Source organism: Labrus mixtus, chromosome 8, assembly GCF_963584025.1.
Source record: "Labrus mixtus chromosome 8, fLabMix1.1, whole genome shotgun sequence".
In the NCBI taxonomy this organism is placed as follows: Eukaryota; Metazoa; Chordata; class Actinopteri; order Labriformes; family Labridae; genus Labrus; species Labrus mixtus.
This window is the reverse complement of record NC_083619.1, coordinates 19,172,216-19,188,584: the sequence shown is the minus strand read 5'-3', so window position 1 is coordinate 19,188,584 and position 16,369 is coordinate 19,172,216. Positions and strand designations below refer to the sequence as shown.

At 40.0% G+C, this 16,369-nt stretch overlaps 1 protein-coding gene across 1 annotated transcript in view; it reads left to right on the top strand.

The window, feature by feature from the left end:
* Positions 1-261: 261 nt before the first annotated feature.
* pth1r (parathyroid hormone 1 receptor) overlaps positions 262-16,369 on the top strand; it is a 46,818-nt gene continuing 30,710 nt past the window's right edge. Inside the window, exon 1 of the mRNA XM_061044933.1 lies at positions 262-1,395. Within this exon, the coding sequence (XP_060900916.1) occupies positions 1,327-1,395 (69 nt within the window). The 5' untranslated portion in view covers positions 262-1,326. The remainder of the gene's footprint in view (positions 1,396-16,369) is intronic.

Sequence of the window (16,369 nt, the reverse complement as noted above, 5' to 3'; positions counted from 1 at the left end):
CTGCATTATGTCTCGGTAATCCAATCCTACTAGATGCAACTTTTTGAGAGACTGCAGAGGGAAAAAGCGGTTTGGCAAATGCCCTGCGATCTGTTGAATGTAGAGTTTGTTTGAGGGGTGAGAAAATATGTCATTTCGGAGTCGTGGTTTATCCCCACGTAAGAGCGTGCGCACCAATCAGAGGCCGTGACGCTCCACCCTACCTGCCTCCTCTCCGCCCCCCCCCTTTTCCATCCACATACTCACTAGTGAACACGACCTGCCGCCTGCCACATCTGGAGTCGCTCCACAGCACGACAAAAACTTCGACTTTTTACAGCGACACTCAGGCGTACGCGAAGTGTGTGTCCGTCAGGGTGAATTGTGGCTTTCTCTTGGTAGTAAGTAGAGCTTCCTGAAGTTAAGTTGGCATTTCTGTTCTTGTTTCGGAGTTTTGTTTTGGCCCCGTTTGGGAGTTTCATACATTCAGTTGCCGTCAAGCCACGCTACTTTTTGATGAAGTTGAACGCGATTTTCTCGAAAATAAAAGAGCCTGCATGACACATTACGAAGTTGTGTCATTGCCTAGTTTTTTTTTATAACGAGCCAGTGACAGTGAAGTGTAGCCTACCAGGTAGTTGACGAGGAGACGTCAATGAAAAGTCTGTAATTTAACGCTGTTTCTGTGGTTAAAGGCTGCATTTAAAGCCCGTTTTGACCCCTGCTGCTCCACTGCACGTTATCTATGTTGCGTTTATGGCGACATAAGTCACAGGGAATCAAACAGCGAAATTCAACAGCGACTTGGGTGATGGAGTGACACATTTATGGCTTATTTCATTTAGTCCAACACTGATCTAACATTTGGAAAGGGAGACTGGAATAAGCCATAAGGCGCACGGCTCCATACTGAAGTGTTTAAGTTAGTCTGAGGGGAAATTTAAAAGACCTAAAAATACAGCCTTGGTTTCTTCCCCTACAAAGAATCATTTGAACTTCCCACCGCAGAGCGAGAGCGACATAAATAGTTTCTGACATGTGGATGTAATTTCAGAAGAAGGGGGGGAGAAAAAAAAAGAGACAGATGCAGAGAAATAAAGAGAGGGAGAGAGAGCTGAGCTGAGCCGGGCATATAGTGAGATTATAGGAAATTAAATCGAGGGCAGAGCGAGGCGATTACCGAGTTATGATTTCACAGGCAGCCGTAAGCATCGCGAGGCCAGATGGAGTAAGAAAAAACACAAGTCGCTCCACTTTGAAGAGAGTTAAGTAGCTTCAGTCGTTTCATCTGAGCATCATCAGCGTCTGTTTGAGGACTCTGAGAGGTAGAGCCGCCTCAGGTCCGGGATGGGATCCGCTCTGCTACTGTACAACCTGGACTTTCTGCTCATCTCACTACTCAGCACTTTGTGCCTGGTAAGTCAGATTATTATTATTATTTTTTTTTACTTATAGGAACGCATTCGTTCACATATCTTGTGCAATAAGCAAAGTGTTATCTTAATGTTGCATTTGTGGTCGGAAGAGGGGCAGCTATTATTGCAATAAGCAATGCAATGTTTGCATCAGAGGATACTGGGGAAAATAAGGGAAATGACACATATGCATGCTGACCTGCAATTTACATGTTTGTCCTGTGGTTTCTGCCATATCCACCATTAAACGCTTGCAAATCATGTATAAAGTTGCATGTGATCAAGTGTAAGTAGGAAATATTGTTCCCCTAAATTAAAGAGAGAAAGCCGAACATATTAACTACAAACCCAGAGCTGATAACAATAATTATGTTATGGACACGTAGTATCTGTGCTGCATGTTAAATTCCTAGTATACTGCTATGCTTAACAAATTGTCATTTTGAATCAACATGCTGGAGACACAATTTTTCATCAACACACAACAGGACAGAGGGCTCTTAAAAGCTTGTTGGTGTTTTCCTATTCATGCACAGTTTCATTACAAAACACAGTGTATGTGTTCAGCAGAGCCTAGTAACCTAGTTCCTGTTGTAGGACTGACAATGTGTTTATTGCACATTGTTGCATTGCTTTGATAACCTCTCACCTGATTGAACAGAAGCGACTCTTACAGTCTGAATGGGAGTCAATATTTAATTCATAAATCCAGCAGAAACACCTGAGCAATTCCAATACGCTGATTGATGGTTAAAGAATTTTTTTTGTTTTGGACAGACATTGTGTTTGTTTGCAGCAAGCCTATACTGAATACAGCTATGGCAACAGCCATTACAAATCACAGACACACACACATACATGCGTACACAGTGCGCAGGCAGAGCCGCGTACCAACTTGGTTGTGTGTGTTTTGGCCGAGGCTGTTGTGCATTCAACAGGCAGTTCGCCCGGGCTCTGAGGTATGGTGCATTTTCCCACTGATGTGGTCGATCACTGCACCGCAGTGGACCTCGAGGCTCATTGGTTTAGATGGCAGAGGAAAACAATTATAACATAGCCGTGTATTTATAGCTGATTCAACATTCAGACGTTAAAAGGCTCTGTCTGTGAAGGATGTTTATCCGCTTTTTTTTTTTTAAACTTTGCTGTTTGCTTAGTCGTCGTCTCCACAAAAAGTCTTCTTTTCCCCAAACTGTGACCAAACGGGACGAAGATCTCACCAAAAGCCAAAATTAACAGTGGAAAGTCTGCGTATGTGTTTAAAGAAAGAAAACAAAACGTTTGAAATCAGGACACACAGTTAGAAACTAAAGGGACTGTTCCATTCCCGCCGGCTCAGCGAATCAATGATTATTTCCTCGCTGAACACAATGAACAGTTGGGGAATATAAATCGTTATTATCCGACAGAAAGTTGCTGATAGGGGAACTGACAAGGAATCTGTCTCCATTGTGTTTTACACCTCGGCAGGCATGCTGCAGTGACAGCTCACTGACAAAGGACAACCTCACAGAGCCTTTGTTCACTGTGACTAGCTGCCTCACTTACTCAGTTATTACATTTATTAAGCGGAAGCAGTGCTCGCAGGGAGCTCAGCGAGTGTTTAATTTCTACCTCATGACTGTGTTTTCCTCCCTGATGACTTGCATGTGTCTGTTCCACGATGGAACCACCACAACATGTATCTGCTTCTACTACAGCCAAGCGTTACGCCGGATTCGGACAAAAATAAGAGTGTGAAGACTTGGTGGATAGCTACGACTTAGCCTTAAGTACTTTGTAGAGACAAAATGGCCCTGTTCCTTCAATTTCTGAAGTAGTTATATAAATGTTTTGCTTGACTTGAATACTTCTACAACTTCACAAATCATATATTCAAAAGTTTTTAATTTTTCTGAGCAAAGTGATTTCACAGGGCGCCAGAAGCCTAGTGGTTAGTGCATGCACCCCTTGTGCTATAGTCCCTAAAGCAGACCGCCCAGGCTCGAAACCGACCTGACACTCCTTTCCCTGCTTGTCATTCCCCAGTCTCTCTCTCTCTCTCTCTCCCTGATTTCTGAGTCTGTCCACTGTCGTTTCTCTAAATAAAGGCATGAGACTCCCCAAAATAAAGCTTAACAAGAGAGCCGCTCATGAGATGTTCACAGACAATCAGTGACTTTTAAAATCACACAATATAAACTAAATTCTACAAATGAATTTAAATGCACGGCAAAGAAGAGAAATACAATTCTACAATTCACTTAGCAGATTCTGTTATCCAAAGTGACGTACATCAGAGAGTAAGTAGAACACAAGCAAGGATCTAGAAAAAAGGGAACAACGTCAGTAAGTGTAAACCAACAGCTTTAAGTCCGATCAGACACACAGGTGCTGACAGGCAGTACACAGAGGCACTGAGAAATACAACATCAAATGCACTTAATGATTGCTTGTTAGAGATCACACCTCTCTTCTTTTGTCTTTTGTTATGCAAAAAGCCTTTACTGTTAGGGCTCTAAAAAGTACTAACTGTGTGACCCTATAGGAATAGTCTTTCAGAGTAGCTTCATCCATTTCAAATTACCCCGAATGTAACTTCATAACGCAGATTAGAGTGTGGGATAATCTCTTCTCAATCTGTCTCTAGTAATTAGGGACGGCAGATTACTCCTCACTAATACATATGAGCTACTGGTGCGTTTTAGTGTGCATGAAAATGGCTTCATATTGAACTGAATCCTGGAGAAGAAAAACACATTTGTTTTTTGTAATAAAAAGGAGAATAAAGTAAAAGTTTTGCCTTAAACTTATTTGACAAATTGGGTTGTTGCTGAGAGTCTAAGGCAAAAACACAGTCTTCAGTTTATGTTGATTACCTCTGTTAATTCTGTTACAAATGATAAAACACTTGACCATGCTGTGTGAAGTTTACCAAAAAAAATATTTTTGATTGACCACAATGTAAAAAACATTTTGAAATTTGGCAAAAAATAAACTTTTTTTTCCCGTAAAAAGCATAATGTTAAAAAATATCTATTGATACATGCTTTGGCTTGGTGTTAAATATTTGAGTTGCAACTGAAAATTGAACGAGGACATTTCGTATTTAAGTCGAAGTCGTACGATTTCTGGTGTGTTTGCGTGTCACATTATTGCACTATTAATGAAATCCTCATTTCTTAACCTAGCAGAGGCTTATTATCACTGAAGCACACAAACACAATTAGACTCTTATTTGCCAATTTCATAGAACAACACTTATTAATTTCCATTTGAATACAAGATTACACCTCTTCAAGAAAATTACAGGTGACATGAAAGCAAAACTCCCGCCATGAAAGCCTATAAATATTAACTACTTTCATTAAATCTGTCAGCTCTGACCTATAGGCTCTTTGTATGACTGTGGTTTCTTTTTCTTATGTTACCCTCTGCGTGTTTTTCCCCATCATTTTTTGAACGGCAATACTTGAAAGGTTTTGAAATTTTTATTTCAAGTATACATCAATCCAAAGTCCATTTGAAAAGAAAGCTGAGTAACGTGTAGATCACAGAGTAACGTGTAGATCACATGTATAACCAGTGGGCTATTTCATGCTGCATTTAGTGTGTCAGTCCAGACGTGGCTTTGATCCGGAGTCCACTCTTATCAGGCCCCATTAAGACACAAGAGAGACAATAAAGGCCTGCCAGGACCAATCTGGTCAGCTCAGTGTTCATTCAGCTCAGTCCCTGTGCATGTCTTATTCCATATATTTTTAGTCTGGTCTGCATTTTGATTTGATTTAGAAGGATCAGTTTTCATTGTTTTTCTTTCTTTCTCTCTGTGTGTGTGTGTGTGTGTGTGTGTGTGTGTGTGTGTGTGTGTGTGTGTGTGTGTGTGTGTGTGTCAGACTTCTTATTCTGACCTTTACTCCTGCCATGTGTGAGAGAGCAGAAGCAGTAGGAGGTGTGTCACCTCCGATTAAGTAGAACGAGTGCAGATTTGGAATCAAAAACAACCAGGATTTGTTGGGTTTCTTTCAAAAAATGTCAAATGTATGTATTGCACATCTTGTGACCTTCTCCCTTTTCTCCTCAAAACAAACTGAATTTTACTAAAGGTAGGCCTTCAAGGAAGTTCAAAATGTTGCAACAAATAGGCATTTAAATTCCCCCAAATCCCTTCCAAAATGCCTGCAAATCCTGAAGGGACTGATTATGTGACGCTTTGCTTTAGCTAATGTGAACGCTCACTTCTCCTGACAAGAAGTTACACAGACCAGGCCCAGGGAATACAGGCCATCTGGGCATTTAAATCCTTTAAAACTCCCACAATAAAAAAAAAATAAAAAATACAAACAAGCACATTATACACCTTATGATCTACAGTTACGGTTACAATCAGCCTGGTCCTGGCTTTCATCCAGGTTCGTCCTGGTTGTCATCAAGTAAGAAATCATCCAACTGTAGTGGCCTTAAGGTTCCTTTGTTAAAGCCATTTTATTTTATAATTAGGATTGCCTTATTTTCTACTATTTCTCAACCATCCCTTGTTTCGACAGCTGGTGTGTTCATGTTCACACACTAAACAGGTGAACAATGAGCTCTAAATTAACCCCAAATCATGAAATGTTTAATCTCCTCCAAGGAGATTAAATTCCAGATTGAGTATAGCCGGTTCATTTTCAGTCGCTGTCCATCTATCCCCACAAGGCCTGCAGAGGCTTTTATGGTGGCTTCACTTCAGACTGTTCAGAAGATGTATAGCAGGAAAAAAGGGTTTAAAGGAAAGATTTAGGGGCTTATTTGATTGATAATTGGCCCCTACTGATCAATTATAGCATCTCCCCAAGTTTCACTCAGTAACAGTCAACAAGTTGAGTTTTGTGCCTATGGCTAAAAAATATCCAAACATTAGACTCACTTTCACCTCTATTCACAAACGTCACTGATGTCTGAGAAGCAGTTTATTATGCACTCCATTTTTGTCCCTCTCTACGTCTACTTTAGTTTCATTCATTTTACTGAATACGGAATGTATCAACACCTCAAACAACTATTAAACCACTACCTACATTTAGTGGCTGTATTTCCATGTACTTTAACAGTGGTAGCTACTAGTGCCTCTTTATGTCGGTCAATGGTGATCAATGGTTGTGATATATGATAACATTTCTGCTTGTCTGTGTGTACTCACCGTTTGGCTATAATCTTGTCTCCATTTGTTTTTTTCCCCCACAAATAAAAAACTATACCTAATGGATGATTTTTTGTGAAACTATTTTATGACAGTTCTCATTTCCACTCTCATGCTGCAGTAGACAGCATGCCAGTGGCTTTTGAATTTGAATGTATTTATTTTAATAGGCACAATGCAATTTAACATAATTTCAATACAAAGCATGAAACTGATGTGCTGCATAAAGAGTAAATAGCTATTGCTAATTTCCAACTCGTGTCCCCAGTGCTTGCTGATCCCAGTTTGGACTGGTGTTAACTCTGTCTGTTCCAGTCTCATATCTTACTACAAAGACCTTCAGAGATCTGTATTGTCAAAAACAGAAGCTTGGTCAGTTGCCCAATGCTTCAATTAATGAAGCTGTAAGTCCCCCCCCCCCCCCCCCCCCGTTTTATTTCCTGACATTGTCTTTAAGCTTATGGTCACGTTGAGGTGAAAACAAAACACAAAACAATCGAGGAAACCAGTGTCATTAAATCAAACAATGCCTGTCCCTGAATAAGGATTTACATAGTCCAACCTGATTGGTCAGATTTCTCCTTTAGTCAACTGAAAGTTGAACGTTTTTTTTGTTGTTGTTTTTTGCGTTCATTGATCCATATTCTCATTTGAGTTAAACCACGTCATTAAACTATTGGTCTTCTTGACTTGGAATAACAATTAATTCTATGATAAGACATCCTTTTTCTCACTCATTGAGTCTACATTAACGTGACCTTATAAGAGTTGTGTCCTCTTTTGTGTCTTTAAATGTATTTTAGTGTTCATCAGGTACATTTTCATACAGTGGTGCATTCATTTGAAAACATATAGACTTCAAGTTCTTGTTTTTCTTTTCTATTTTAGCCCTTCAGAATCCCTACAGCTCTAGCTCCATACAAGAAGCCTTTGTTCATGTGTCCTTTTTTCATGACATTACTGGATTTACTTTAGTTTTGTTAATCGACTGGCAACATATATAAAATCAAAAATAATCGAGATTGCGATTATTCTGTGACACATGGTCATTGTTAGTTTTACTGAAAGAAGATTTTTATTCATAGAGGGGGCGGGACATTTTTGATTGACAGACAGTCACCATGGTTACTCACTCTCCCTTGCCTGCTGCGCACTTAACGAGAGGAGAGAGAGCTGCTGACTGACATCACTTCAAGCAGCATGCATGGAAATGAATTCATGGAAATAAGTGATTGTACTGTATGTCTTTCCGTTCTCGAATCTGTTATCACAACAGGTGAACTTTGAGAGAGGCTTTTTAGTAACTTGTAAAAACAAAGAGAGAGCAGAAAATCAGCAGCAGTAACAGTTTTTACGACAAGATTATATCTCCCATCACTGACTGTTCGTCTGAGCTCCGCTCTGTTGGACTCTCAGCACACTGTTAACATCTCTTGGTCTTGTCAAAGGGGTTTTGTTGTGTCGCCATCCAAAGTGCAAACCTCAACTGTCGCAAACTCGGTAAATAACTGTTTCTTGCGCCCTGTTGTTTTGGAAAGCGATGAATCCAGCTGCGCTATGAAGCAAACAAGGAGGGGGAGATGCGTCTGTGTTAGAGTTAGGGTTAACACTAGCCTGATTCTACGATCTCTCTGCTTTGGCAGATCCTTCATGATCTTAGATCGTCTTATCGCACACCACTACTTTGGAGGAATTTCTTCATTCACACACTAAGGAGATTGTTTTCAGTAATGCATTCAAATAAGGTGATATTTATACCTAGTTAGGCTATGAGCCGTCATTTATTTGGAGAAAACAGACAAATCTATGAAAAATTAGAATTAAACACCCCCATGTAGCTCGAATGGTCATACAACTGGCTGTCGACTGAGGCTCTGAGGAACGTATCGTCGAGTACTCGACTATGTGGGGTCACCCCCAAATCAATCACACCAAAAGTATCGTGCAAGTTCTATCTGTGGACATGTTGTCATGTTTCGCTTGCAAACCATGACGTACTGTGTTGTAATCACCTGATATTAGCTAACACAACAAAGGTACTCCCGGAGGCGTCCATGTTGCTTGTCTGACTTGTTGCCAACTCCCAACTGGAACGCACACAACTGGGATAACTGGTCATTCCCAGCTCTGAGATCTGAGGTAAATAGAACGCTCCGTTGTACTCCCAGCTCTGTGTTGAATCCAACAAGTTGTCATAAAGAAATAAATTACAACACATCCAGTTGATCAGTGCATTTTTATTTTGTTCGGTAAGACTCAGTGCATGATATTTCTTGGACACTTCACTCTACAGAGCTATACTTATTTGTCTGAGGTTAGATGTGAATGGGTGACAATGGGTCAGAAAAGCTTCTAAAGTTGTGTGTGGGTTGAATAATGGCCTTTACCACAGGAAGCTAGCGGCTCTTTTGAGACGGACCACATGCACTGCTCAGGCTCCTTGAGCAAAATGTCACTTCATTGAGTCGCTTAAAAGTGCGCGGTGAACTGTAGAGAAATGGAAATCAGCGGCATGGGGACATAGCTGAAGGATTTTAGAGGGCGTTTTCTGGTGCACAGATGGTATTTATACCCAGCATGCTGAAATGTAATTTCACAACCCAAAGGGGCACAGTTGAGACATCCTGTTTGGTCATTTACTTTTAAGGCACGTAATGTGGATTTAAGCAGCACAGAGGTGTAAACTCTGTATCAGCTGCTGCTCTACACGGCTCAACGCTGTCGGTGACTCACCCGCTGTCGTCATTGGTCAGTTAACATGTTTGCATGAATTTTCCTGGGATCAGCAGCTCACAGAGGCAACTTGTAGTGTGGAAAAGCCCCTCACACGCATATCGTTATGCTGTGTATTTCAGAGCAGAGCTTTACAGTAGCTGAGTGAATTCCTGAAATACCTGCAGATTAATCTAATTACTAGAATTTTCCTGTAAAACGCAAACATGGTTTTCCATGGTTTTCTTTTTGTCCGAAATGACTGACACATTTCTCAGTTTTTTTCAGGCCCCTGTGAGTCAGACTCATAACATGCGTGTTAATAGGAGGGTCTTCAGTTACACCAGCCTGGTAAGGTTATATCATGGCTGTGTTTGTTTCAGGAAAGAGGCTTGTTTTCTTGACTTTCCGTGACCTCTGCCTTTTTTTTCTCATAACTTTTCCACTTAAAGAATGTCAGGGTATGTGTAACTCAATGCCACTTTTACACCTCAGTGAAAAAGTCACACCTACATCAGATACTTTAATGATGTGCCCCAGCTGTATGAACCTCAGCATTCTTACAGGTCTGCCATCAGCCAGCCTTTTTGCCTTTTTACGCCTTATTTTAAAAACCATCACACCTTATATTTGTCCTTTTTTTTTCAATGAGTGATCCTGTAGATGAGGTAGCTCAAAAGACAAATAGTAGCTGTTAGATTAAGATCAGAGAAGTCACAAAAGGCAATATCTCAAAATAAGCACTTTTCAAAATCCAAGTTATAAAGTGATTCACAAAGTAATTGAAACAAAGAAAGGTCTCTCAATGATCATGCTACAAAAGAACAGAAATACAATACGGCAAAATGAGAAGATACATATTTTTAAAAGACAAATAATAATTAAAAGCACATTAAAAAATAAAAGTTCTGCTAAAACCTGGAAGGACTCTGATAAAAGATTGTTTAACTTGATGCTTTCTAACGAACTGCGTGACAGTTTTACTCTTGCACCTCGCCTCTTGTGATTTCCTTTCCTCTTTGTGGACATGTCATAAAAGGATTTTTTCTACCCCCTGCAGACACATCCATGTGTCCGCTGAATACAGGAGTCGTGCTCAATGTGATGATGGTTATCAGACGAGTTAAAGCCTTGACCTTGTGTCAAACTTTTTGACGCCTTTCAGAGTGAATGGCGGCCCGTCCTTGATAAGGTTGTCTCCTGTCCCAGGCGCTGTCGGGAAATGGTGATGAAGTCTTTTCTCTCAAAAAGTCTGTTTAGAAATTGTGTGACAGAAGAAAAGCAGTCAATCAAAACTGAACAATTCAAGAAGCCAAGGGCTCACTGAGTGGCTGCCGGTCTTTGTGTCTCATGTGGTCGTTTTTTTCCATCGGTTAGCTGCTGTATCAATATTGTGGTGCAGACTTCCTTGCGACAATATGCCTGGAATCTCATAGCACCTCAGTTGAGTGGACATGTGAAAATTCTCAACTATGTAGATGCCTTTGACCGTCATTCCTGCTCTGCCCTACCCCCGCTGTTTTCTAAAGGGATACAATTTCAGATATACCGATACCCCCAGTCTTCTTCTGCTCTCTAAAAATGCATAAAGAATCCAGTGTGTAGGCTGTCCTTTGTCCTTTACATGTATTATCAAGAGCAAAAAGAGCAGGAGTTCACACATCTTATCCAGTTGTTTTCGTGATTTGGAAGCAGCTCAAACCTCGGGCAGGAACACTCCCCTGGCACACGGCTCACGGCTGAGAGGAGGGCACTTTTCTTAAAAGGACCTTTATTAGTTTCATTGCAAAAACTCTGGGGCTTATGGGTTTTCTAAATATGCAGTTCACAGCTCCAGATTTTTCCAGTAATAAGTAAGAAATCCTCATACTGCAGTGCGAGAGAAATCTCAGCCAGTTTACATTCAGATAACAGAGCAGAGTTTGGCTCTTCTTCTCCTGCATTATGGAGTTTCAAACTTGAGCCAGTGTGAGCACAACATCTTAATGTAGTTGGACTTGAAGTCATCACGCATGTGCAGCTTAGTTCTGTATTTAAATAACTTGTATAATACTGCAGGGACTTATTAAAGGTTTGGGCTGGACTGAAATGTACTCCAATGTTTAGTTGTAAAAGGTCAGATTCATGATTTATTAAAAATGTCATCACAAAATGTTGTGCATGATTCCTTTTTCAAACATGAAATGACATTGCTCATTGGTCAAAGTTCACTGTGTCTATCCCTGGTGGACTTCTGACGTGTATGTGTGTGTGTGTTTAAGGACAGGCTCAGCCTTGTGGCCCTGTGTGCTCAGTTAATATAGTTAGACATAAATTAAATGGCTAAATCACAGTAATCAGGTTGAGAATATTTGAGCAGTCTGGGATGCAATTAATTAGTTTTTTGTTTTCAATCACGCAGGTGATCATTGGATCAAGTTTATTTGATTGTCATTCCATCCATATCTCTGTTGCATACATACAGCAGCTCCAAAGTGAGTCATTGAGGAAACAACAAATAAATAGATGGAAAAGTAACACACTTATTTAAAAAACAATCTAAGAAAATAAAACAACAAAAGCAATCTGTGCAAGAAATCAAATGAGGGATAAAAATATGTAAAACATTGGATGGAAATTAGGGCCCGACCGATATGGAATTTCTGGGACAGATAACGATATCGATAGTGGGAAGAGAAAAAATCAGAGACCAATAAATGGGCTGATTTTTATTCTCTGATCTCTGAACACAAAAAATGGAAAACAAGATGGTCACTCAACTGGAAAGTAACTGAGCATGTATGTGCATCACTGCTTGACACAATGGAGAGTGATAATGCTTGTTATAATCCATAGATCCAGATGATTTGACTGGTGAATAAATCGAGTAATATCGGTGCATTTCTACGATAAAATTACAGATACAGATATTCCCTTGATTAATCTGGAGGGCTCTAATGGAAATAATTAAAAAGGTAGTTTGTTTGTAGGTGTTCAGTGGGGCTGGCTGTTTCACGATCTTATGGTGTGTGGAAAGCTGTTGCATAATCTTGCTGTCTTCATTTTAATGGTGCGATATCTCCTACCAGATAGCGGGAGATCAAACCATTCATGATAAATCAAGTCCATTTGCAGGGTGGAAAGAGTCTCTTACAATGCAGAGGGCTCCCTTTCTGCATCATCGGGGGGGAGAGACCCTGATGACTAATGCAGGTCGTCAGGACACTCTAAACAGATAAAAGGCGAGGAGGATACCTCATGAGGAAGTGCATCCTCTGCTGTACTTTCTTGACCAGGTGAGAGGTGTCCAGATTCCAAAGATCTTTTCGATCCACAACTATGTGGACACCAATAAAGTTGGTGCTGCTGACCCTCTACACATTGTGGAGTGGTCAGCATTAGTTCTGAAATTCACAATTATATCTTGAGTCTTTTTGACATTGAGAGACATATGTCCAAACACCAGCTGCTCAACCTCCGATGTAGGCTGTCTCTTCGTCGTCGGTGACTAGTCCCACTACAGCTGTATCATCTGCAAACTTGAGGAACTGGTTTGTGCTGGATTTGGCCGTACAGTCTTATGTGAGCAGAGTGAAGAGCAGTTGACTGAGCATGCTACCCTGAGGCCCATGTGCTCAGTGTGAGGTTCTGTGCGGACACAGACTTTCTGAGGTCTGTCTGTCTGACAAAACAAATCAAAACTCCAATTGCAAAGGTTGATATTCTGGCTTCTCTTACTTTGAGGCTTGCTTTGATGTGATCCATGACTAGTTTTTCTAAGCATTTCATGACAGATGTCGGAGCCATATTACAGACAGAGCCATTCAGGCAGGACATGGTTGATTTACGTAGACACACAGTGGCAGACTTTGAATCCTCTGGGTACGACAGCTTGCTTGAGAGAGATGTTGAAGATGTCTGTTAAGACGCCTACAGGCTGGAAAAAAACCCAGCCAGGGATGTAGTCAGGTCCTGCAGCCTTGCATGGGTTAATGCATTAAGGCAAGAACCTGAACTCAATGTGGATTGAGGAACTTTATTTGGCGTGCATTTTTTATGTTTTTTTTATCAGGAATAATTTGTATCAGATTGTTTATAGAAAATAACTACTCTGTCCAAAAATAAACCCATTCATTATTTGCTATATATTTTAGATACAACCTAAGTTGCTTGGATCATTTTCATTTTTTAAATCTCACCATCTTTTCCTGATTCCACATCTTAAAAAATTATATTTGTCCAAAGACCTTTAATCGAAATATGACTTGAGTCCCAGCGGTTAGGTTGGTAAAACCATTAGTTTGAAAATGAAAGAAAATCTGCCAGAGTGTAGGAAGAGAGAGAGAAGGAGCCTGAAGACTCAGGGAGGCATTAGACCATATAGCATGATGTTCTAGCATCTCCATCTGTACTCTCTGCCTTGAACTTGTATTGGTCTAAACAGGAACGATGAATTCATAGAATAATTAAGAGCATTTCACAGTAGTACAATAATACATCCCTTGAGTACTCTTCAAAGATTCCAATATTTACAGACTAATCTTAATTATTATATGTAACATAAGGTTTGTTTCAGTTTAAAGAAGGACTGAAAAACCTTGTGGTGTTAAACATAATAACGTGCTACTAGTATCTAGATTTTATCCTTGGAAAGTCTTATCATTATGAAACACTTCAAACTACTGGCTTTGTAAAGGGAAAAAGGAAACATGTTTTCTTAAATGTGCTTAACCCATATCTCTGTAGTATTGAATGAATCTCATTCTGAACACACTGTATGGAATGGACTTGCTCTGTTCTTACCCGTCCTATATGTTTGCCTTTTGCTACAGACTCTGCCTTTAACACATGAGTTCAGTTCATTTTCAACCAAATAAAAACACGGTTCACGGACCTCAGCACCGTTGACCTTGCAGTTAGTAGGAATTGGAAAGCTCATGCTGACAGGTCCGTCGCAGGCCTCTTAGTACACGGTGAACTGTGTATTACATGTGGCTCTCACTGACCATCTGAGCATCTTTATCCTCAACCGTGTGCATTAGTATTTTGTGTCCCAGATACAGTATGTAATAATACTTCTAAATGCAGCTCTGATGTGATATGTATAATAAGTAGTTAATACTTTAATGGCTCAGGACATCTTTTAGTGGCTTTATAGAGTCTCATATGTGGAAGAACAGCTTTTTAGAGTATGCAGGCCTTTGAGCAGCAATTTCAAAAGTAATACAATAAACTGGCAATAAATATAAATGGTCAGAGGCAACTTAGGGTAACAGAGACCCAGAAATGAAAAACTCTCTGTTTTGAATAAAGGCTCTACTGAAGCTTCTATTTGATATTTATTTCATCTCTCCCTCTAATAGGCTGTGTTGCAAGTACTAATGTTAAGTGAAAGCTTTTTCCTGGAAGTCACGTAGGGAATTATGCTACGTGTTATTTATGTTAACCCTTTCAGCTGTGCTGAAGGGAGAGATGCAACATATGCAAATTTAAAATATCATGTTAAATGTCATAGCAGGGCTTTTGCTATCATGTTTTATTCATTAATTTTATTCATTTTAATGCCGCAGAAAAGCCATGAAGTAAGAATGTTAAGAACAACCTTATGCTTCAAATAAATCGCAGCGCATTAAACTGATTTGCCTGTATCTAAATTTGATTACAGACACAAACGGTTGTTCATTCATTAGAGTGTATTTCCAATTATTTGATGTTGTATGTAATTAGTGAGCTCCGACGTGACTTATTCTAAATTCTGTTTGTGCCAGAATTACCCCTCTAAGAATCAGCACCTCAGTCGAGATGATTCTGCGCAAGAGTTCACTCTCAGCGGCCCCTTCAATGAGCAAATCAGAAGGGTGTGTTATTAGCAGGCAATGGAAGACACCTTGAGTGATTAAGTTCAATCTAGAGGCTGCAATAGGAAGCTACTTACAATTAGGAGTCTTGTACAAATAGTGACCTTGTCCTAGTTCATCACAGTAGAAAAGGGGCTGATTGCTTGGAGTATTGTCCTCAACATGTGTCACCTTTTTGCCCTCAGCTCCTTCTGGACTGAGAACGTTAACCACGGTCAAGACGCTGATTGCTTTGTGTTCTGCTCTCACTGGTATTGGCAGAGATTGATACAAGCTGCAAGGAAGATGCTGAGAAGTCATTTTAAAGGTTTTAAAGGCCAGAGCACGTATAGGCTTCAAGGTGTGCTCGGTCTTACTCGGTACAAACCTACTGCATGCAAAATGGAACAACAACCTAATAGACCAATATATATTAAAGTGAAATGATTAAATAGGGGAAAAACAACCTTGCAATTCTCTGAAGCCTAAGAAACAGAAATGTATTAATTTTACTATCAACAAAGGAAAAGAAGAAAATCCACATAGTGAAGAAGCTGAACCAATCATTACCCAACATTGAACCTAAAAATAATTGCCAATTAATTTTCTGTCCATTAACTTTTGCTGTAGCTCTAAAGGGCTGATCAGTATTAATAAATTAAATGTAAGGATATATGTCATCTTTAGCGTTTCACAATTGTTATACTTATTGCTATGTAACGTACTTTTCTCCAGGACAGCAGTCTTCTTACATATGGAAACCCTACAACTTATAATTCTTGACACTAAATCAGGAATAATTCACTCGAGTCCTTTTTGCATCTCTGTAGGAGACAATGATGTGAAAGTATTCTCTGTCTGTTGTTGACTCTATCTGTGCGAGAATTACTGGCCTGAGCGAGCAGAAGGATGTGCATGCTGAGCTTGCTGATGGTGGCTGCATTTACAGTTCTTTCGACTTGTGAAAGTGTTTGTCTGTAATGACACTGCATTCTTGGGGTTCAACAAGGGGGAAAAGCAATTGAAGACTCCCAGCAGAGGGCTAATTATGACAGACAGGGAATTGAGTTGATCCAGCAGCGGATCAAGCTTTTGTACGTTTTGTGAGTTTGCTGTTCAGTACTTTAGAAACAGAAGTTATCGTGTCATCGGTATAGAGTCTATATCTGAATGAACAGGAACAAGATACTCCACCTGAACCACTAACAGTGACCTAATCCTCTGGCATCATTCATTTATGAAAACTTTGTGGGGGAAATCTTACCTTTGGAAAGCTTTCAGACATC